Source organism: Paramormyrops kingsleyae, chromosome 5, assembly GCF_048594095.1.
Source record: "Paramormyrops kingsleyae isolate MSU_618 chromosome 5, PKINGS_0.4, whole genome shotgun sequence".
In the NCBI taxonomy this organism is placed as follows: domain Eukaryota; kingdom Metazoa; phylum Chordata; class Actinopteri; order Osteoglossiformes; family Mormyridae; genus Paramormyrops; species Paramormyrops kingsleyae.
Genome location: NC_132801.1, coordinates 7690491 through 7714273, shown reverse-complemented (window position 1 = coordinate 7714273; position 23783 = coordinate 7690491). Strand labels below are relative to the sequence as shown.

The 23783-nt window shown below is 50.4% G+C and overlaps 1 protein-coding gene across 22 annotated transcripts in view; it reads left to right on the top strand.

Annotated features, from left to right (window-relative positions):
- The window catches only part of LOC111845281 (voltage-dependent P/Q-type calcium channel subunit alpha-1A), an 84104-nt gene that overhangs the window by 33705 nt on the left and 26616 nt on the right, over positions 1 to 23783 (top strand). For 15 of the 22 annotated variants that reach the window (XR_011991682.1, XM_072711989.1, XM_072711988.1 and 12 more), the window contains 28 exons: positions 2360 to 2451; positions 2691 to 2843; positions 2947 to 3134; positions 3756 to 3859; positions 4441 to 4556; positions 6422 to 6478; positions 7007 to 7096; positions 7677 to 7880; positions 8482 to 8594; positions 9142 to 9254; positions 9726 to 9857; positions 9980 to 10052; positions 10381 to 10498; positions 10704 to 10771; positions 11173 to 11279; positions 11970 to 12020; positions 12471 to 12603; positions 12687 to 13300; positions 13619 to 13995; positions 15392 to 15536; positions 15636 to 15765; positions 16128 to 16187; positions 16398 to 16504; positions 22210 to 22309; positions 22512 to 22672; positions 22924 to 23061; positions 23167 to 23368; positions 23447 to 23611. Coding sequence is in view for 21 of the 22 variants with exons in the window: in XM_072711989.1 (XP_072568090.1) it covers positions 2360 to 2451; positions 2691 to 2843; positions 2947 to 3134; positions 3756 to 3859; positions 4441 to 4556; positions 6422 to 6478; positions 7007 to 7096; positions 7677 to 7880; positions 8482 to 8594; positions 9142 to 9254; positions 9726 to 9857; positions 9980 to 10052; positions 10381 to 10498; positions 10704 to 10771; positions 11173 to 11279; positions 11970 to 12020; positions 12471 to 12603; positions 12687 to 13300; positions 13619 to 13995; positions 15392 to 15536; positions 15636 to 15765; positions 16128 to 16187; positions 16398 to 16504; positions 22210 to 22309; positions 22512 to 22672; positions 22924 to 23061; positions 23167 to 23368; positions 23447 to 23611 (4111 nt within the window). In the remaining variant the exon portion in view is untranslated. The remainder of the gene's footprint in view (positions 1 to 2359; positions 2452 to 2690; positions 2844 to 2946; positions 3135 to 3755; positions 3860 to 4440; positions 4557 to 6421; positions 6479 to 7006; positions 7097 to 7676; positions 7881 to 8481; positions 8595 to 9141; positions 9255 to 9725; positions 9858 to 9979; positions 10053 to 10380; positions 10499 to 10703; positions 10772 to 11172; positions 11280 to 11969; positions 12021 to 12470; positions 12604 to 12686; positions 13301 to 13618; positions 13996 to 15391; positions 15537 to 15635; positions 15766 to 16127; positions 16188 to 16397; positions 16505 to 22209; positions 22310 to 22511; positions 22673 to 22923; positions 23062 to 23166; positions 23369 to 23446; positions 23612 to 23783) is intronic. The other 7 variants (XM_072711996.1, XM_072711995.1, XM_072711985.1 and 4 more) reach the window with 3 other exon arrangements.

Genomic DNA, 23783 nt, shown 5'->3' with positions numbered 1-23783 from the left:
GCATCCCTGACACAATATGGTGACTCCCATCATTCCTAGTGTCACCCCAATATTACCACCATCTTTCTTCCACTGGCAGGAGTTTGAAAGAAAACACCACGCCTGTCCCTCCCTACTTTCACTCGTTCGGTATCGAGCTTCTTTGGCCTGCATGTTCCATATATACTAGGTTCCACAGGGATACCACAGTTGCCTCGGACCTCCAGGGTCGGGGTCCAGCTGCTGCCCCTGGCTCCGTGTATGCGGTTCCCCACGCTAGTGCATGACTTCTCCTGCAGTCCAAAGCCACACAGTTAAGTGAATGGGCATCTCTCAAGTGCCCTTTGTGTGTTAATGTACCCCTATGGATGGACCGGCATCTTGTCCAGGGTGTCCCCTGCTTCGTCCCTTGTGCATCCTGGGACTGGCTCTAGATTTACAGTGATCTTGTACTGGATAAGTAGTTATGGAAGATGGATGGATGGATGGATAATAAATATGGGTCAGGATAGTCCAGTCACGGCTGCCTTATAAACAAACCCTCCCCCTTGTCATAGATAACTTCACAACCGCTTGGCCTTTTCAGATGCCAGCTCAGAAACCACACCCCCTAATTTGCATATCACTGTTGGAGAACCAATGGCAGGATGCCATGATGGCCCTCAAGGCAAGCAGGGTGTCGGCTGCTTATTTAACATGCCCCGGTCATCGGTCACCCGTCCTAACAGACTGTACGTCTCTTTATCCTTCTGTCTCTCTTTTTCCCCTCTCTCCGTGTGACTAGTTTTTTCCACTTTCCATCATTTCTCCATCTGTTTCCCCCCCCTCCCTTGTAGGTGTAGCCCAGCAGAGAGAGTGCACCTCTCCCTCTAGTGGCAGGTCCTTGTAAGTGCGGGCTGGTACCATTCAACCCACCCCCCCAAAGCCTGGCCCCTCTAGTTCCCGAACGCGCTCCCCTGACCGGACAGCTACAGGGAGCGCTTTGGCGTGAGCCTGCTGGGGGAGGGGGCGGCAAAGCCATGCTGATTTACAGCTGGTAGATAAAAAGATAGGAGGAGAGGAGAGGTGACAGGGAACAGAGAGCCGGGGACAGAGACGGAGGCGGGGACAGGGACGGAGCCGGGGACAGAGACGGAGGCGGGGACAGAGGCGGGGACAGAGACAGAGGCGGGGACAGGGACGGAGCCGGGGACAGGGATGGAGCCGGGGACAGAGGCGGGGACAGAGACAGAGGCGGGGACAGAGACGGAGGCGGGGACAGAGGCAGAGACGGAGACAGAGGCGGAGACGGAGGCGGGGACAGAGGCGGAGCCGGGGACGGAGGCGGGGACAGAGGCTGGGACGGAGGCGGGGACAGAGGCTGGGACGGAGGCGGGGCGGGGACAGAGGCTGGGACGGAGGCGGGGCGGGGACAGAGGCTGGGACGGAGGCGGGGCGGGTGTTCGCTGCGCTTCCTGTTGTTCACTGCTCTCCACGTCTGGCCCCGGGCTGGTGCCGTTAAAATCTTTTTGGCTGAATGAGTAACAGGGCTGTATATCACAGCTTTTAATGAATGAGCTTTTACTGAAATTAGCATCTTGCGTACCAGATGGGGCGGGTGGGTGGGGGTGCTTCTGTGAATGGAGATCCATGCCCTGGCTTGACCCCTGTCATCCTCTTTCCAATCTCCCTATTTCATTCCCCCCCCCACCTTCTGTCCTCCCCCATTTATACTCGCAGTCAGCTTTTCAGCTCACTTGTGTGGTGTACTGTCCCCCATCCCCCCTCCCCCCCACACACACAAACCCCAGAAATTTCTCACGCCGCTTACCCTTCCAGGTGCATGCTGGGAAAACAAACCGCTCCATTTAGCTGGGAAATCTAAATATTAATTAATAGCCCTCATGGAAATTACGTCGTGAATCCTCCCTGAATGTATGTAAGGCTTGCCTTACCTGTATGTATTTCCGTATTTTATTCTCTGTAGTATGTATGTATTTTTTATTTTTAGGTATTTATGAATCTGTGCTCTGTGTTAATGAGTGTATGCTCACCAGAATGCTACTAACTACCTGAAAGCTCTACCTAGAGCAGCTAACATGATCTACAAGGCAGACCACTCAAAGGTCCAACAGGAGTTTCTAACCGTCGATTCCGTCTGAACTGCTAACACAGTATTGGTGACATCAGCTTACAGACTGACAGGAACAGTGGCTTTGGCAGGTTCCAAACTCTGTATAGGGTGGGATCACCGCTGGTCCTTGTTTTGCCTGCTGTACTAGCTTGGCTAAAATGACAGTGCCCCCCCCCATGTTAAAATGTAAGTGTGTTATGCTGTTTCTGTTACCCATTGAGCATTTCCCATTGGCTAATCATCTAGACATCTCACTCTCTCCCACAGGATCCTGTCGTGGGTGGGGTCAGACTTTGACCTGCGGACTCTGCGTGCTGTCCGAGTGCTGAGGCCCCTGAAACTGGTGTCTGGAATTCCCAGTGAGTGAAGCACCTTGGCCGGGGGGGGGGGGGGGGGGCGCGCGAGGTCTTAGCTACTGGAGGAGAGGAAGTGGCAGAATGCAGGAAAGTAGACTAACTGATCTTTGGCTACAAAGCACAGTGTTGGTTTTCTCATTTACTTAACATCTGAACCTGGGTTCGAGTCACTCAGAAGATGTAGACGGTTGCTATAGTAACATGGTGTGTGCCTTGCAGCTGATCTGTGCTTCCTCCTCCAGGCCTACAGGTGGTGCTGAAGTCCATCATGAAGGCCATGATCCCGTTGCTGCAGATCGGCCTGCTGCTCTTCTTCGCCATCCTCATGTTTGCCATCATTGGCCTGGAGTTCTACATGGGCAAGTTCCACTTCACCTGCTACGAGAACGACACCAGTGAGTGCCCCGCCCGGCCGTGCCCGCAGCGCCGCCGCCCCGCAGACTGACGGCCGCATGTGAGGTGCCCACGAGCCCTACCCTGTTCTCTCTGCTTCTCCAGACGAGACGCTAGATGAGCTGCCCTGCGGAATCTCCGAATCGGCACGCCAATGCCCCAACGGCACAGACTGCAAGGGTAACTGGGCGGGTCCCAACTACGGCATCACACAGTTTGACAACATCCTATTCGCCGTGCTCACCGTCTTCCAGTGCATCACCATGGAGGGCTGGACCGACCTTCTCTACTACGTGAGTGATGGCCCTCACTGGCTAGCCAATTCCCCCCCCCCATCAGATCCTGTCCCATCCATGTGCTCTTTCACACTCTCCTTCCTGCTGCTAAGAGGGATGTCCCTCCCTGGAAGCCGGGGGCGTTATTCCGTCTGGGTCACGATGAGTCACACACCAGAGAGTCACCTGACAGCTCATTACTCATGGCTGCCTCAAGGGGGCGCTCACAAACAGGCACAGATACACTCAGAAATGCAGACAAGCTTATTCAGTTTCATTATTAGCAGGCCCCTTTCTTCTCGACCCATCGCCTTGCTCATCGTTCTCTGCTGTCCTGTTTCACCCTTTCTCAGTCTCGGTCAACTGCTTGGCCACAGGTATCCTTATGGGAGTGTGGGGGAGGAGAGAGATGAGGTGTGTATAAGAGAAAGGAAAAAGGCAGAGGGAGGAGGGGGGCAGGCACTGTGCTACCCCAGCCCCGACTGGCCAGTGCGACGTTATGGAGGCTTGCTGGAGCACATGCACAGCACCCTCCAGTGACACCCCTCCACTACTGCCCGTCACTGCATGCTGGTCCTAGTAGCCGACTCTAGGCTCACTGCAGAAAAGCGGCCCAAACCAATTCATCTCCCCTTCCAGAGCAACGACGCCGCTGGGAGCGCCTGGAACTGGATGTACTTCATCCCGCTCATCATCATCGGCTCCTTCTTCATGCTGAACCTGGTCCTCGGGGTCCTTTCCGGGTGAGTTGGGCCACCTGTCCTGCTCTAACCTAAAGGATGTCCATCTGTGTCCCCGTACACATGGCACACGAGAAAGAGTGCCGCTGACAGAAAACGGGACGACCATACGATGTGTAAGCAGTGGCTGAGCCAGAAATCATAGCATGCGTGGGCCAGCAGACAATCAGGTGGGCCAGTCACGTAATATTTTACACTACAGAGCCGTGACATTAATAAGACCAAGTGAACAAAATGAAAGAGAAATCTATTAATCTCTAGACAGCACATTTTCTCTGATTGCTCTAGCAACGCACACACATACCTGTCAGACACGACCTTTTCATCGTACTGTATCGCTCACTCTGAGCGCTGAATGGAGGGCCCTGGACCACCCGCCCATGCTGCTGCAGTAGTGTGGAAGTGTGCCAGGTGTGAGACACATCACTTGTCTTCCCCAAACGACACAAGTTGACTTTCAGCAGAATAACTAAATCGGAATCACAGCTTTTCAGCACGATTGGAACTTGTCCCTTCTGGTGACAGCAGTGAGCTGTTATTTTGCCCTGACACACTATGTGTGTGTGTGTGTGTGTGTGTAACAGGGAGTTTGCCAAAGAGAGGGAGCGTGTGGAGAACAGGAGCGAGTTTCTCAAGTTAAGGAGGCAGCAGCAGATTGAGAGGGAACTGAATGGATATCTGGAGTGGATCTGCAAAGCAGGTATGCAGGATGACTGGCACACAAACTGACTGAGCTGCTAGCATGCTAACTGACTCACTGACACACCAGCAAACTGACTTACACACTGACACGCACACTAACACACTGACTGACATGCTGACACCACTGACTGACACCACTGACTGACACCCTGACACCACTGACTGACACACTGACTGACACCCTGACTGACACGCTGACTGACACGCTGACTGACATGCTGACACCACTGACTGACACCCTGACTGACACGCTGACTGACACGCTGACTGACACGCTGACTGACACACTGACTGACATGCTGACACCACTGACTGACACCCTGACTGACACACTGACTGACACCCTGACACCGCTGACTGACACACTGACTGACACACTGACACCACTGACTGACACCCTGACTGACACACTGACTGACACCACTGACTGACACCACTGACTGACACCACTGACTGACACACTGACTGACACGCTGAATGACACACTGACTGACATGCTGACACCACTGACTGACACCCTGACTGACACACTGACTGACACCCTGACACCGCTGACTGACACACTGACTGACACACTGACACCACTGACTGACACCCTGACTGACACGCTGACTGACATGCTGACACCACTGACTGACACACTGACTGACACGCTGACTGACATGCTGACACCACTGACTGACACGCTGACTGACACCACTGACTGACACCACTGACTGACACCACTGACTGACACACTGACTGACATGCTGACACGCTGACTGACACCACTGACTGACACCACTGACTGACACCACTGACTGACACACTGACTGACATGCTGACACGCTGACTGACACCACTGACTGACACCACTGACTGACACACTGACTGACATGCTGACACGCTGACTGACACACTGACTGACACCACTGACTGACACGCTGACTGACACACTGACTGACACGCTGACTGACACACTGACTGACATGCTGACACCACTGACTGACACCACTGACTGACATGCTGACACGCTGACTGACACACTGACTGACACCACTGACTGACACGCTGACTGACACACTGACTGACACGCTGACTGACACACTGACTGACATGCTGACACCACTGACTGACACCACTGACTGACACCGCTGACTGACACACTGACTGACATGCTGACACCACTGACTGACACACTGACTGACATGCTGACACCACTGACTGACACCGCTGACTGACACACTGACTGACATGCTGACACCACTGACTGACACCGCTGACTGACACACTGACTGACATGCTGACACCACTGACTGACACCGCTGACTGACACACTGACTGACATGCTGACACCACTGACTGACACCGCTGACTGACACACTGATGACATGCTGACACCACTGACTGACACACTGACTGACATGCTGACACCACTGACTGACACGCTGACTGACACACTGACACCACTGACTCACATGCTGACTGACACGGTGACACCACTGACTGACACCCTGACACCGCTGACTGTCACACTGACTAATACACTGACGACACTGACCGACATGCTGACTGATACAATGACATCGCTGATGCACAGTGACACCGCTAACTGACATGCTGACGCCGCTGACTGACACTCTGACACTGCGACTGACACCGCTGACTGACATGCCGACACACAATGACACCTCTGACTTACACACTGACACTGCGACTGACACTGTTTACTGACACACTGACACTGCGACTGACACGCTGACTGATCTGCACAGTGAGACAATCACTAACATGCAGCCTGACAGTTTGATTTTGGGGACACAGTGATGAGCTGAGCTGCCTTTGGCTGGCTGCCTGAATGAGCCCTTCTCCCCCCTTGTTTAGAGGAGGTCATCTTGGCGGAGGAGGAGAATGTCACCGGCGACCGAATGCCCTTTGACGGTACGTTCTCCTCCTTTATCCCTTATTCATGTTCTTGTCTGTCCCTCCAGTGGGGTGGACGCCTCCTCTCATTCTCTTATAGCAGTGACAGCTGAACAGGCCGTGCTGGGGTGCCGAAGGCCAGCGTGATGGGGGGGGGAGATAAGGAGACAAATGAGGGAGAAGGCAGAGAGCAGGCATTAAATAAAGGGTGTAGAATAGAGGCCAGGAAGAAGATATTATCACCTGTGTCTGTGTGTGTGTGTGTCTGTGTGTGTGTGTGTGTGTGTGTGGATTAGGTTTATATTACATTGTGGGGATCTTTTTTCGGGTCCCCACAAAGATCTGCAAATGCAATCAAAAAACTAAAAATACAAAAAGTCTCACATTTTGTTTGGTTGCTTATGGTTAAGGTTAGGGCTGGGTAGGGGTTAGGGTTGTCATGTTGGGATTAGAGTTTTCATCATAAAAATGATTGGAGAGCCCCCACAAAGATATAATTACAAACCTGTGTGTGTGTGTGTGTGTGTGTGTGTGTATCATACTCAGGATCACGACGAAGACCAACTATCAAGAAGAGCAAAACCGACCTCCTGAACCCTGAGGAAGGGGAGGACCCCCTGGGGGACATGACTGTGGGTAAGAGAGCCCCGCAGGGGGGGCAGACGGTTACATTGTCCGGGGTGGGGGGGGTCGACGGTGTGTGGAGGGCGGCAAATTTAAAACAAAGTGTATTAGCACAGAACCTGCCTGTTGAGTGTGATTCACACCGTAGAGAAATTTCTGTCTTTAACCAGCATAACAACTTGCAAGCCCAGTCAATACATTTGTAGAAAAGCCCTAACAGCTCACAATTAGAAAAGACAGGGGGATTGTTACTGCATTCAGTTCACAGCATGACATGAAGTAGCATTAGAATGACAGAGTGTCCCCACCATGGGTGTAATTAGCTGTCATAATGGAGGTGTAATTAGGTTTCATACCCAGAAAAGGCCCAGGGAAATGGTCCTGCAAAACTGTCTCGGAATTTCCAGGTATAGCTGGGCTGGACCAGCATGTATCTGGAGCTCTCGGTTGCCTTAAAAATGCAGATTTCACGTTTAAAACGAGCAGAGCGGCAAGCAGACACTGGCACGCCGTCGCCACGCTCTTAACGGCGTCAGCACTTTCCAGGGTTTTCACGTAACCCTGCCGGATTACCCACAATCCCCCTCCACAGGGTCCCCCTTCGCTCGGGCCAGCATCAAGAGTGGCAAGGAGGGCTCCAACTTCAGCAAGAAGGAGCGTCGCTTACGGTTCTTCATCCGGCATATGGTGAAGACTCAGGCCTTCTACTGGACCGTGCTCAGCCTGGTGGGCCTGAACACGCTGTGCGTGGCCATCGTGCACTACGACCAGCCGGAGCTGCTCTCCGACTTCCTCTGTGAGTCCCACCCCTGCCCCTTCCCGCCCCCCAGACCCTGCCGGGATTTCAGGCCCATCCCATGACTCTCAGTCACCTTCTGAGCTGTCAATACTGCTCCATTTTGCCGAGTGCTGAATCCCGGCTCATCCTGGTGCATTAAATCGATGATCTTCCTGTGAGCCCAGCATCTGATGGTGAAGCAGCGCTGCCCTCTTTCTGCCACCACAGGTCCTCTCTCTCTCCAGCTTGCACCCCGGGACAGAAAACTCCTGGCTCCCCGAAAAGAGGGAACCAAAGTGATTTATGTGATATAGCTTGTAACATGAGGGGCTGTGCGTGGCTCATTGGGCTAAGCCTCTGTGTCTCTGATCAGAAGGTCACTGGTTCGAGCCCCAGCCTTAGCACATCTGTGGGTCCTTGATCAAGGCCCTTAACCCTCAGCTCCATGGCTGCTGCTATGGGTGGCTGCCCTTCGTGGCCAGCCTGCTCTCACCTACAGAGAGCACATTGGGGGAATCATAAAGAGAATTTCCCCACATGGATCAGTAATGTATCTTTTTGTTTCCCTCACTCAATCCCTCGCTCCCCTTGCTACCTTCTCCTCTCCTCTCCGTCCTAGTCTATGCTGAGTTCATCTTCCTGGGCCTCTTCATGCTGGAGATGCTGATAAAGATGTACGGACTGGGCACTCAGCCATACTTTCACTCCTCCTTCAATTGCTTCGACTGTGCCGTGAGTCGCTTTCTGCCTCGTGCTCGTCAAATGGAGGCTCGCTTAGCCTCTATGATCAGGTTCATAAACATATTCAGGACGGTGAATTTCTCTGTGGCTCTGGATGACAGGGTCGCAATTTAACTCTCGTGGTCAGCAGAGCGATTTCAGCGCATGGCCCTTGACCCCAGTTGGCCTTGTGACTGGCCTAGTTTGCTCTCTCAGTTGCTGTCTGGTCTGTACTTGTGCTATGGACAAAAGCATCTAATAAATAAATGTATTATCAGAAGACACTAAAATGTGCTTACTGTAGATCAGTGTTTTCCAATCCAGTCCTCGGGGTCCCACAGACAGGGCACATTTTTGCTGAAACAAAAACCGGGACTAACCGTGGTTCCTCGAGGACTGGATTGAGGAACACTGCTCTAGATTGTGGCCAGATTAGCTTGAGCATTTTTACCATACATTGCAGCCAGTCCATGCTACCATACACACTAATGGGTGTAGCTTTAGTGTTGTACAGTAATTAACACAAAGCTGTGTGTGTGTGTGTGTGTGTGTGTGGCAGGTCATTGTGGGAAGCATATTCGAGGTGATATGGGCAATGATCAAGCCAGGCACTTCCTTTGGGATCAGCGTGTTGCGAGCGCTCAGGTTGCTGAGGATCTTCAAAGTGACCAAGTGAGTCGCCACACGGGGGCGCTAGCGTGCCCGCTTCATGCACGCTACCTTGTGTGTTGGCCCGTCCCTTTTCACACTCAGTGTGAAATCATATGGTGCAAAGTCTGATGTTTACTTTGAGGTCTGATATCCCCTGAGGACAGGGGTGATTGTGATGACTTTGATGATGATGATAATGATGTTGATGGTGGTGGTGATGACTGATTATGGTGATGACTGATGATGATGATGAAGTTGATGATGATTTGATGATGATGAGTTCAATGACAGTGATGGTGATGATGACGATGACTTTGATGATGGTGGTAATGACTGATGATGATGGTGATGACTTTGATGATGAAGAAGTTGATGATATGATGATGATGGTTATGGTGATGATGACTTTGAACATGATGATGGTCATTTTTATTTGTGCAATGAGGAAGCTGACCATAACCATGAGTCTGTAACTGGGTGCCTTTATTGCAGATACTGGTCCTCCTTGCGCAACCTGGTGGTGTCCCTGCTGAACTCGATGAAGTCCATCATCAGCTTGCTGTTCCTGCTCTTCCTCTTCATTGTGGTTTTCGCCTTGCTGGGCATGCAGCTCTTCGGGGGCCAGTCAGTACCAAACCACATTCCCCCACCCAGAGGGCCCCTTCACAAACACCCCCTCCCCATGCTTCACTCCTAGTAGATCTGACTGCCTTCCTAACCCCTTCCCTTTTAATTTCCCATTGCAGGTTCAATTTTGAGTCAGGCACTCCATCCACCAACTTTGATACTTTCCCAGCAGCAATAATGACAGTGTTTCAGGTAAGAATCATTAAAGACGAGTGACGACAGATTCAGTCTCCCTCCCGCCTTTTTTCTCATGTGGTGGTAGCATCCCAGAAGTTTGTCCTCCTTTCTCACTGTCCATCACTTCCATCCTCTTGCATTTTGAAGATGGAACGGCACCGGTGACAGCACCTTATATGTCAGAGAATAAAGATTACAATGAAATCTTTCAGCACTGTCACAGCTCATTTATAGTCTTTAATTTATATCGTTAGTGGTTTTCCTTTTGTAATGATCCCAGTTTTTGTTGTTTTCATATTTGATGTTGCTTGATGGATTGAATTTACCCCCCCCCCCCCTCAAGATTTTAACAGGAGAGGACTGGAACGTGGTGATGTACTACGGAATCAAGTCTCAGGGTGGCGTTAATAATGGCATGATCTACTCCATCTTCTTCATTGTCCTCACGCTCTTTGGGAACTGTATCCTGATCAGTACCTCTTTTGGTGTGGAGACGCAGCACTAAGTGTATCACTGAAAGATTAAAAACCCTGTATTTGTCACACCTACCCAATCATCTCCCATCTGCTTTCCCAGTACAGAGATACAGGAGGGCTTTGCAGCTAATCCCAGACAGCTAAAGCCTGTCATATATATGGTGTGTACTCTTTAACTTTTCAATCTCAGACACTTTGCTCAACGTATTCTTGGCCATCGCTGTGGACAACCTGGCCAATGCACAAGAGCTGACTAAGGTAATACCCCCCCTCCGCCCCACCCCACTCCAAATTCAGCTCATAGGAGTCTGCTGGTATCACCCAAACTTTCATTCATTTTTCCTTCATTCTCTTCCTAGTTATGACTGGTTAGGAGGCTCATCTCATGTCCTGTACGCTAATACATCTCGTGTGTTTGTATCATTTCTGTTTTTTTTATCCTTCTAAAGTTTCAATTTAACGTCATACATTCATACAGTAAATGTCATAAATTACTAATTAAAGCTACCTCATGTTTGTGTACATCAGAAGTACACCTTTCTGCCGAGGAAACTTGTAATCCGAAATCAACTTCCGTAAGAGTTTACTCTCACCCAGTATTGTACACTGGAGGTGTAATTGCTACCAATCTCAGCATTCCTCCCCGGAATCTCCGGCAGGATGAAGAGGAGGAGGAACAAGCCACCAACCAGAAGATCGCCCTCCAGAAAGCCAAGGAGATGGCAGAGGTCAGCCCACTGTCGGCAGCCAATCTCTCCATCGCGGCGTAAGTACTTTCTGCTAAAGTGAATGTCACAGTGAAAAATGCTGAGAATCTGTCTACTAGCCGTGGATGCTGATGCTTCCCAGACATCCAGAGAAATCAGGAGTTCATTACTTTGCGGAAAATGGGCGTAGAATCGCTGCTCCATCACTCCAGTTTGACATTTGAGGAGAGAGGAACTTTTACTCACTTTTATTAGCGCATTGAGTCCCGGGGCTATCCTACCATTGATAGGAGAGTCAGCAAGCTCACACGCACAAAGTCATGTTCTGGGCTCAGATGTGATGCTTTTGGCTTCATAGAAACAGACTATCATGGTGAGGCGAGCTGTGAACATCAGGCAAGGTGTGACCATGGTGACTATCTTTACATCGGCACTGGAAACATGCCAGAAATATGTAAATGGGTACTTTGCAGCTTGGACAGCAGACACGAGAACTTAGAATCTGGAATCACTGGGACCATTTCTAAATCTGTACTGTTCTGTAAATCGTAGAACCATGATACCACTGTCTTAGTACTTTGAAGATGTCATTAATAGAAGATGAGGATTGTTTTAAGCTCATTCGCATGTTATGCACTTGAGCCTAGATTGGAAAAAAACTGTGGAAAGACCTTGGAGGAATCTATCAGGGCTCTCTTTACATTCCCATGGTCCATAGTGTCATCTCACCCCAACTGTCTCCTCCTCAGAGTGACAGTAAACACTGAGCGTCTCAGCACCACAGAGACTTTTCTGAACTGGTATTTATTCATTTACTGATTCTTTTCTTTTCCTTTGTTCTTCTGTTAATGTTTCCTCTCCACTTCTTTGGTCTCTCTTTGTCTGCTCCTTCTCGCTCTTCTCTGTAGCTCTGCCACACACCCTGAGGCATCGTAGGCTAAGCATTTTGTTTGGTTTGCCTGTGGACAGCAGTGACTTTTCCCAACCCATTTCCGCTGATTGCTGCACTCTCTTTGAGACTCTCATTGTTTTTATTCCTCATCACTTTTTCATTGTCCAAACCATTACAAGCTCCGTGGCTTTTCTCAAATCAGAACTCCTGGATTTGAGAGGAAGATGGCTGTTGGCATTGTGCACCATCTTGCCAAAGCTCTTTGTCAAAGCTGCAGGTGTTAGCAATACCTTTTTGGTGTCACCTAAGCCATATTTATGATGCTTCATGATGTTCTTTCATTCCTAACTCTGTTTAGTAAGGAGCAGCAGAAGAACCAGAGGGCCAGCCAATCAGTGTGGGAACAGCGGACTAGCGAGATTCGTAGGCATAACCTGATGACGAGTCGTGAGGCGTTATACAATGAACTGGACCCCGAGGACCAATGGAAGGTGAGGATTAGCAATTAGCTGATGAAGTTAGAGGCTGGTAGTGAGCATTGACTCAAATTCTTCTATGATATCTGGTCTGTAAGCAGGTGGCCTACTCGCGACACATGAAGACCCACCTGGACCGGCCATTGGTGGTGGAGAACCGCAACAACAACACCAACAAGACTAGGCCCAGTGACCCAGTGTCTCAGGACCAGCGACTGAGCCAGCAGCGCGCTGAAGAGTTCCTACGCAAGCAGGTGCGCCACAATGAGCGGGCCGGGGGTGGGGGAGGGGGCGGCAGGTCCTACGAGAGGGCGGACTCCAGGGAGCAGTACCGGGGCCCCCACAGCCAGAGCCAGCTGTCACTCAACCACCTGGACTGTCCAGAAGGCCGTAGCTGTGAGCCATACCGCAGGCAGCCCCACAGGAATCCAGCAGGCCGGCCCAGGGAAGGCCGCAGCCGAACCCCATGCGGAGAGGGGGGGGGCCCGCCAGAGCAGTGGCGGCCCCGACAGCACCGCCGGCCACTGGAGGACGAGGACGGAGGAGGGGGAGGCCGGGGGGCCAGGCGCCGAGGACCCGATGAGGTGGAGGACGGCGACAATGCAGACGCCATGGAGAGGAGGCCGAGGCGAAGTCGACATGGTGTGCAATCCAGCGCCGACAACGACGGGAGGAGGGACAGGGAGCACATGCGGCCTCACCGCCCCAGGAAGTGAGTATGCAGGCAGCTGGGAGAAGATGGGATAAAAGAGCACGGTACCAAACCAAAGAGAGCAAAATCAACCTGTGAAGGTAATCATGGAGGCTGGTAAAGTCAGTTAGCAGGCTGGGTATGAGTTAGCTCTGAGTATGAGTGTGTCCTCTGTGCTTCCTGGGATAGGATCGAGGCTCACTGTGACACTGTACTGGATAAGCAGCTGTGAGGGATCGACGGATATTATGTTGATTTATGTGTGAGTAATGATGTGATATAATATTTGCAAACATAGCCTCATTCTTCTGATCTCTCCCGTGCCCCCTCCCATGGTAGAGAGGGCCAGGGCAACGGCCCCTACCTGTCCACCATGCGGCCGGTCCAGCAAGGACTTCCCCGGCAGGACAGCCAGCGTAGTGAGGACATGGACAACGTGAAGAACAGCCAGCTGGCCACGCAGGCCCCGGGCATGAGGACCGCGGTGGGACTCAGCCGCAGCCCCTCCCCGCCAGCCCTGCCTGCCATTAACGCTGGGGAGCTCGGGGCTCCCATCTCCTGTCCCCAGGTGCCTGCCGGTAACCCCGGGAGAGCCCCCGAGGGTGGTTTTGTCCCCATGTGCCCCGACAACTTAAGGAAGAGCGTGGCCAACAAGCTGGAGCACACAGTGTTGGACATGCCTCCTGTGTACCCCTCCAGCAATGCCATCCTGCAGGGTAAGGAGGAAGCAGCACCGGCCTGCCCATCCGGCAACATAGGCAACTGCATAGGGCGCCACCTTCTGGTGGGGTGCTGACTTACAAGCATATTTCACATTGTCTCAGAAGCAGCAAATCTAACCTAGGGCACTCTCTGAATTTCTAACAGTACTGGTTCGAAGACATGCCTCTCTCACCCTCCATACTGGCAGATGTCTATCTGTTTGACCTACATGCATACATATTCAAGATATTTCATTGTCTTTTTAATTATGTCACAGTGGTACCATGGTTAGGACAGTGGCTTCACATTCCTGGGGCCTGAGGTTCGATTCCCTGTGTGCTACCCCCATGACATCATGGGGTATCCCCCTGACATCTCTGGTGTCCCCCTTCCATTGCCCCACTGGTCTTTCAGCAAGATAAAAATAATCGCATGTCAGTCAGTGGCTTGTGTCACTTCAGGCTTTTCGTTAGATTTCCACATCTTGCTTCTCCACCTACGCCGTTTATGAGAAAAGTGTTATAAGTGTAAATTCCAGGTAAAAATATGGGGGGGATTGACAAAATGGGAACATATGACGAAAGTGGGCTATTTTTAAAAACTGCAGCATAAAAAATAAAGATACAGAAGAATCACGTCGGCAGAATCACTCTTAAATAGTAGCAGTACGTAATTAAGATATTGCTTTACTTTGTTCTTTTCATTAACCGAATACGATAAGAAACACTAGCAGCCTTAATGACATAAATCACAAACAGCTCTGATATAATGAAGCATGTACTTAGAAACCCTTATAAAAACGCCTGTGTTATGGTACAGCACCACTCTCAAAATGTTATTATTAATTCCACGTCAAACTATTGCTATCTATGGACAAAATAAACTGACATTTAAAATAAAGATACATACAAATTATGTACAAATTCAGAGGAAACAATTAATGTGTCAGTACTCCCTATTCACTCCAAAATTATCCTACATCTGAGTCACTGTTTCTTATTTTTATTATGTGTTTCTAAATACTCTTAGAACTTTTTTTGAACTGTGTTCTGAAATATGCCCCCTCTCATACTACTCTGAGATTATTAATCTGGCCCCCCATCTAGAATAGAGAAATGTTTGTGCTGGTTTGTAGCTTTTTTAATTTCGGGACACTTTAGTCCCTAGTTGCTTGTGACTGTTCTGTTTCCTCTATGATCCGCTATGATGATTAGGAGTTGTCCGATCATCCATGTGAGTGCCCTGCGATGGGATCACTCCCAGTCCTGGATTTACCCCTTCCTTGTTTCCAGGATAAGCTTCAGACCCCCATGATTTTGTATAGGACAAGATATATAAAAGAAGAATGAATGCCTATTAAATGAAATATATTTCCACTACCGCACCCCCACCCCAACCTGGTTCTGCCAGTGAACAAGAACGCCAACACGGAACCGGCACCTAAGAAGGACGAGGAAAAGAAGGAGGGCGAGGATGGAGACGGAGAGGGCGACGAAGACGGGCCCAAACCCATGCCCCCCTACAGCTCCATGTTCATCCTGTCCACCACCAACCCGTAAGCTGCCCCGCCGTCACGCACATGACCGCTGGCCCAGAATCTCGGTGGAGGCGGCTGCTGATTGGCCCCTGACGCCGTCTCGTGTTTCGCCGGCAGCTTCCGCAGGATGTGCCACTACATCGTGACGCTGCGCTACTTCGAGATGTGCATCCTGTCCGTCATCGCCATGAGCAGCATCGCCCTGGCGGCGGAGGACCCCATTCAGCCAGATTCCCCCCGCAATAATGTGAGCTGCCCCCCCCAGCCGCCCGACCTGTCCATTGTTAATACATCTGCTGCATCTCCTTCCTTGGGGGTGTCCTGTAATTGTGGCATGTCTTTGTTATCAAAATAAAGATGGCAGCTGCTGCTTCATGCAGCTGTTCTGCTTCCTTGATTGGGGATTTGACCTCACAATGTTCTGGAACATATTTGCTAAAAGCTGTGACTGACATACAGACTGGTTTGGACGTGCACTCTTTAGAACACTCTTTTACCCTGTGGCTTTCTCCCTTTCCTGATTTTCTCTCCCTACCTTCCATTGCGCTCGTCAGCTTTTACCCTTGCTAGGCTTCCGGCTCATTCCAAGCTGTCGCTCTGTGTTCTCAGGTGCTGCGGTACTTCGACTATGTGTTCACCGGCGTGTTCACGTTTGAGATGCTCATCAAGGTGAGTTCTGAACACTGCCGTCACGTGCCACTTTCAGGGAGCTGGCAATACCTGGGCAGACTCGGTTTGCGTGATAATCTCTGTAAGAGTTAGGAATCAATGGGCTCTCTTGATGTCATGGGAGGGTTAGCTGTGTTTGCCCGCATGCTGCATGGAGGTCTGGCTCAGACCGAGCTGCTGCCAGCTCACGCCCGTCTCTCTGTCTTGCAGATGGTGGTCCTAGGCTTGGTCCTGCACCAGGGCTCCTATTTCCGCGACCTGTGGAACATCCTGGACTTTATAGTGGTTAGTGGTGCCCTGGTGGCCTTCGCCTTCACGTAAGTGCTCCTCATACCCCCCCTGACACACACGCCCAGCCATCCTCCCTCGGGGCCTGGTCCTCCACTCACGCCATTCAGCCGTCCTCTCTATCCCACTGCACCTCCTCCGTCATCACCCACGTGATTGCCACAAACTTCACTGTGCTGTGTACCCCCCCCCCCCCCCCCCCAGCAAGCTGGCCCCTGCACCCGCCTGCTCAGGCCAGAGCAATTTAATCCAGGCCCCGTCTCTGCTCTGCATCTCTTCTCTTGACTCTCTAAGCTCGTCTGCAGTCATCCCCCTTGGCTTCTCTTTGGGTTTCTCCGTGGCTCCACCTTTCCCTCATTTGATTGGTCCTTCACAGCACCATAACAGTGTCAGTCCACCAGGCCACGTCCTCCCTCCATCTTCATATAACCGCATTCTTCATATGTCAGTCATTTCGTGTCAGCAGTAGCCCCACCCCTGGTCCACCCTGGCACCTTCCCCCTGCTCAGCAATTGGCCGACCCATGGCTCATTTCCGTGGGGGGGACGACACCAGGCACCTTTAACCCTTTAGTGCCCAGGTGGTTCAGAAGCAGCAGGCCACTGTCCCTCGGAGCAGGTATTTCAGACACCTTACTCTGCACGGCCTGGGGAGCCTGCTTGGGAGGGGGGGGGGGCCCGGATGAGGGGAGGATGTGGGTGGGTGAAGGGCGCGGCCTGGGGCTTGGGACCTGGGGGGCGAGCTGGAGCCAAGGAGGAGTCTGATACATCCTAGTGGTAGGATGATTCTTATCTCCAATGTCCAGAAACACGGACATATGTGTGCTTAAGACACGTTAACAGATATGGACATCCTCCTCGTTCCCTCAGGTCCTGCACACGCCTGTGCTCTGGCTTCATGCAAGGAACTGCAAAAGATAATTGAATAAAAAATTGCATTTAAGTTTGCATTGTAATACATGGACTGGGATCCTGCAATGCCCGAAGAGGTGACACGGCAGCACACCGACCCCCAGAGCGCGAAGTGACACATGCACGCGTCCCCCCCCCCCCCCCCATGCACTGCACTGTCTCTTTAAGATCACGAGGATCCATGTATTATGGCATCCAGTGGGCGGGACCCTGGCGAGTCATTGAACGGCCTAGCCACACAAAGTTTCCTGTCACCGTTACCTCCCCCCAACCCCCCAAAAAAGAATATGCCTAACAGAAAGGGGGCGCTGTCTCACCGCTCGTTGGGCCTATCCTCTGGATGCAGAAATGGGAAGCCTACGCTGAAAAAACTCACGAGGATGCTTAACAGAAACCCGAGAAATGGACCACATGTCCATAGTCTGGCATGTCCCTGCCGGAAGCCAGGTCCCCGCTCTGCTGCTCCGTGTCGCCTCCTGCCTGTCCGTCGATCCGCCTCCCGTCCAATCGATGCGCACGTACGTGCTGGGTATTGCCACCCCACCCTGGGGGGACCCTCACACTGCATCCGGCCTGTGCTCCCCTTGCCGTGTTTCTTCATGTTGATCCTGATGACTTGTAATACTAACCAAGTCCCTTGAGCAGGGCGTCAGGAGACGGGCGAGGAGGCCGGAGACCACAGGACTGAGGAAGGCGTACATAAATGTGTATGAATATGGTATATATGTGTGTCCATCTAGATGTGAATGGCTGTATAGTAGATAGTGGCATTTGGACAAAAAAGAAAAAAAACCTATCGACGTCCCCAGTATGGCGAATACGTACGGGCCGATAGGTTTGTAAACTTGCCGATTTTTAAAAAAAATAAATAAATCACCCCACTGCGCTTTCTTTCCGGCATGTTGTCCTCAGGGGACGCCCCTCCCCTCCCTCCATCTGCTAGGGGCTGGACGACTGTGCAGGAGAAGGGTCCTCTGGCCAGGGATTGGCCGAGGAGAAGGGTCCTCTGGCCAGTGATTGGCCGAGGAGAAGGCAGTCAGTCATGCCTGGACTGCGGAAGTTGCTGTAGATCGGAGGGCTGGGTTTCTAGCGGCAGGGAGGCCTGGAGGCAGTCTGGTATAGCGCGTATGTGTCGGCATGACATTGTAAATCTGGGATGTTCTGGTCTGAGACACCCCTGGGATTGCAGCGGCCTGTAGGAATGCAGAATGCCTACGTTTGAAGTTTTTGTCAAGTCTGTGTTGTGAAAGGCGCTATATAAAAATAAATTTATTTCAATTAATGCTGTTGTGGGAAAACACAATTTATAGAGCCTGAGTTACTGAAACTTCTAGAACCTATCCTGTTAGACTGGGCCAGTGCAACTGACCTTTATATAGAAGGGACTCTTTTAGACTAGGCATCCTAATTTCAATGTGTTCCTGGGTCACCAGTGAAGGGGTTTGCGTTTCAGTTCTTTAACCAATAACATTGTTTGAGGTATGACATTAAATGACGTAAGGCTTTAAGTTCAAGTTGCTGGTTCAAGTTTTATTATTTTTATTACTATTATTATCATTATGAAATAAAGACGCAATCTTACATTGCTCTGTTCAGCCTTTGTTGGTAAGTATATTCCTGTTTTGTCGATGTTTAGCTATCAAATATAATAACTAACTTTTGAAATCTGTACATCTTGCCACTTAACAGAAAACACTGGTTTTAATTAATGCAGTGATGTCATACAATGAAGACGTTGATTGGTTAAATAAGTCAAGCTCAAACCCCTCACTTGTTGACCCAGAGACACATCGAACTCTGCAAAATCAGAATGTGCTGTTTAGACTCATCAAATTATAGAATACAGCCTAATAAATGTGCAGACTGGTCAGCTAAGAAGCTTTTGGACCAGGGCTTATAGATAGCACCCACCCAGAGTGATTGACATGTAGATACAGCCAATTAAGGCTAGAAAGTGATACTGTTGATGGAAAATAAACCGAAGTGGATAAGTATGCATTCATTGTTTCAACAAAGGCGTGTACAAGTGACGGTTTGTCCCCAGTGATGCTCGGAACAAAATTAAATGAGCTCTTTCATCAAAATATCTGCTTGGGGCAGATATTTTTGTCCATCGCTTCAGAGCGCAGACTTCACAGGTAGGCGTCTGATGCCCAAAATCTGTCAGCACCAGAAGGCAGCATGATGGAGTGATGAGAAGGAGATCAGACAGATAACCTGACCCACTCAGTAGGAGCCCTTTATGTTTAAGCTGTTAATTAAGAAAGGCATTTTACCTGAATGGGAGTATATTGTAATACAAGATATTTGAAGGTACAGTTTTGACACAGTGTATGTAATGAAGATGTTTTGTCAGACCTGCAGCCCTCAGTATGCAGGTGGCCGGTGGAAGCTTGTCTTTGAGTATCATAGCTGGAGAGAGGCAGGCGTGTTGCAGGCGTGTTGCAGGCGTTGCCGTAACCGCGAGATCACACGCCACATGTTCATTAGCCAACGAGGCCGGTCGGGGTAGAGAGTCAATCTCCGGGGGCCGCCTATGACACTGCCCCCATCAAGCCTGCCCCCCACCCAACCAGCCTATTCCCACGTAAGACTCTGGGGCCAGAGCTTACACACTCCATGTCCCTCCATATGAGGCCACACCAGACCTGGGTTACTGACAGCACAGCGCCCCCTAGAGCCCACTGCTGTCAGGCTTATTCCAGCAGAGCTACTGCCAAAAACTCCCAGCTACTTTTGCAACCAATTTACCCATAAGCCCCTTGGGCTCCGGGCTAGTCACTGGGTATTCACATATTTACCCTGGTGTACCAGTATCACAGTGGAACCCAGGTCTCCAGGACTCTATAGTAGACATCTGAGCAGCTGCCTCACATGGTTTTGTGATGTACTGTTCCTCTCTACTATAGAAGAGCCAACTCATATGGGAGTGCTTCAGCTTAGAGTGTACCGTGTTTTCGGTGTGTTTGTGAATGTCAGGCATAGTGTGACCAGGGCTGGGCGCTAAAGGGGCAGCCTGCCGTCCCACGCTGCAGGGGCGGGGCATATCCACAAGGTGGCGCACTTGCCCATTTTGCTTGCATGGCGTAAACCCAGTTCCACGTGCCACCGCTGTCAGAGGACTAAGTTCCCCTCCCCTTGGTCAGCTGGCTTGGTGGGGTGGGGGGGGGGGACAGGTGGCAGGATGGAGCTGGGGTGCTTCCCGAGGACAGGGTACTTGGGATGGTGGAACACAGATGTAACAGCACTGAGGGGAGTGCAGGGCAAGCCTGGTGATCAGGATGCCTGGTGATCAGGATGCTGTGCAGAGCCGCTCATCTGAAGCGAGGAATAAACCAGCCTACATTCCATAGACTCCTGGGCTCGACCTGACTTTTGGAATCCGTTCCGAGCTATTCGAAGCTCAAATACAAATCTTGACGGCCAGGCAATTGGTGACCATGAAGAAAAGTGGGCTCTTTTGACAGACCTAGCAGGCTGTGATTGTCAGATTCCATCTGTGTCCTCACATTGTGTAGCGTAGACCAGACGGATGCTTAGAGATGGGCTTTTTGAGGTGAGGTTGGGTGGAGTTTTGGGGATTGCAACTGGGATGGGCCTTGCCGTCTGCACTTTCTGTTGTCTGTCTCTCATATGGATGTTTTTCCTCTGCCGGATCCCTCCCCTGCCCCCCCCTTCTCTTTCCTCTCTGCTCTCTTCCTGCCTCTCTCTTGCTGTCACTGATCCCTCCCTCTCTCGACCTGACCACATCAACAGGAGCAGCACCCGGTAAAGTTCTCCTCCTCGCTCTCTTCCTCTTGATCTGCATGGTTTGTCTGTCACCCAGAAGGCTTTTCCTCTCTTTTTCCCATCTACCTGGCCTTCCTCTTGGCTCTTTGTCTGCCTAGTTCTTTCTTCCCTCTAATGCCACTAGTCTGTCTACGGCCTGCCCTAGAGACCAAACAGAATGCACTGTAGATATCCAAGTCTATTGCTGATTCTATGAATGATCACAACAGTAATGAATGAATGACGTTGAAAACTTCTTTGCTCCCTCATGACAAATATACTAGGAAGTTACAGTTTGATATTAACAGTGATGTCAGAAAAACTTGTTAAGCACAGAGCGGGGCCTGGAGACATGTGATGAATATCTGAAAAACAGATATCTTTACATAGTAATCCTCTAGAGCATTTGCTCATTCCTTGAATGGTTGGCATCTTCTGTCTGAATCACATTCACACTGGCATGCTTTTTGGGGTACAGATTATTGCAATCAGTGTTATGCTTTGGTTGACAATACAGAGGAATACAGATGAATGGAGAAGGTTAACCAAGGTACTGTTGACAACGGAGGTGCAGCATGTAGGCCGTGGTTCTGTGGGTGAAGGAACTGTTGTGAGTGGTGGATAGCCATGAAGGTCATCAGACTCTGTGTTGCATTCTTTAAAACCTCTAATAGTGATGGCCAAATGAAACTCCATGAACCACTTGCTGTATTTTCTGACCCCACAAGATGGTGCTCTCTATGCAGTATGCAGCTTCTATTGTCCATCACTTTATGATGTTCACCAAGGCACCAGGGGTGCTCACCATGAAACACCATGAAGGATATTTTCAAATGTAATCCTGCGTAATGTTTACAATTTAAACCAGGAGTTATCAAACATGCCTACGGTAGCATTCCAGTCCAGAAGAATGGCTTCGGAATTATAACTTCCGGAATCGCTGTCCTTGTATGGGTGTCTGAGCTGAGCAACATCCTTTAACTGACTGTCACTGCCAGCCTGTGAGTCTACCCCTTCCCTCCATTCTTGACTGCTATGTTCTGGCTGACCAACAGGGGGAGCAGTAAGGGGAAAGACATAAGCACTATCAAGTCCCTGCGAGTGCTGAGGGTGCTGCGTCCTCTGAAGACCATAAAACGTCTGCCCAAACTCAAGGTACCGTTCTTGATCAAATCAAACATAGTTTTGTACTATATTTGTACTTGTGTTGTACTTGTGTCTATCACCATAAGGGGTTCATGGGAAATGGTATTTCAACACAGTGTACTTGTATGCGGGTGTGTTGAAGTTACACTGGTTATTCCTTGGCCCCTCCCCAATGACCTAAGCTCGTGTTTCTCTCCAATCCCCGGAACAGGCTGTGTTCGACTGTGTGGTGAACTCTCTGAAGAATGTCCTCAACATCTTGATCGTCTACATGCTCTTCATGTTCATCTTTGCCGTGGTGGCCGTGCAGCTGTTCAAAGGCCGTTTTTTCTACTGCTCCGACGAGTCCAAGGAGTTTGAGCATGACTGCAGGTGGGGTGGGGGTCAGGACATGAAGTGGTGACAAATGTCACACTCAGATGCCACCAAAATTGGCCAAGTGTAACTGCTTCTGGCTGCGGGCCTTAATTAGAGTTTGCATACCTATAGATCTGTCTGATTCTCTTCTTAATGGCTGTGTTTTTTATAAGCACTCTTGGAGGTATGCGTTGTTGTGGAAAGTCAATGGCAAAGTGATGCATTCATGTCTCTGGGAGTGTTTATGATGTGCTTTGCTGATTCAGGGGGAAATATCTGGTGTATGAAAAGGAGGTGGTCAGGTCAGAGAAACGGGAGTGGAAAAAGTATGATTTCCACTATGACAACGTCCTTTGGGCCCTGCTTACCCTCTTCACTGTGTCTACTGGAGAGGGATGGCCAGAGTAAGTGTCTCTGACCTTCACGAAGACACACACTCTTACCTTTATATAGCTCTCAAACAAAAGGGATCACACACACATCCCATCTGTTAATTCTCCCTTCCTCAGCGTTCTGAAACATTCCGTGGATGCGACTTATGAGAATCAGGGCCCGAGCCCGGGTTACCGCATGGAGATGTCCATCTTCTACGTGGTCTACTTCGTTGTATTCCCCTTTTTCTTCGTCAACATCTTTGTGGCCCTCATCATCATCACCTTCCAGGAGCAGGGAGACAAAATGATGGAAGACTACAGCTTGGAAAAGAACGAGGTGAGTTCCTCTTCCAAAATGCCACCTTGCATCTTTACAGGGGGGTCACATGCGTTGCTTCTGTGCTTTTTTTTTCAGAGAGCCTGCATAGACTTTGCCATCAATGCCAAGCCTCTAACGCGTCACATGCCACAGAACAAGCAGAGCTTTCAGTACCGGATGTGGCAGTTTGTGGTGTCTCCCCCGTTTGAGTACACCATCATGGCCATGATCGCTCTCAACACCATCGTCCTCATGATGAAGGTGAGATTCTGGTTTACTGCCAACAAACACAGTCAAGGGCATTTATGTCACCTTAATATGGTGGACATATCTAATCCGTGATCACTCTGATGCTTTGGAATGGCAAACTTTTTTTTATAACCTTTCGATTCATGAAAACTAGTATAGCAGTTTATATATACGGATCCTTGCT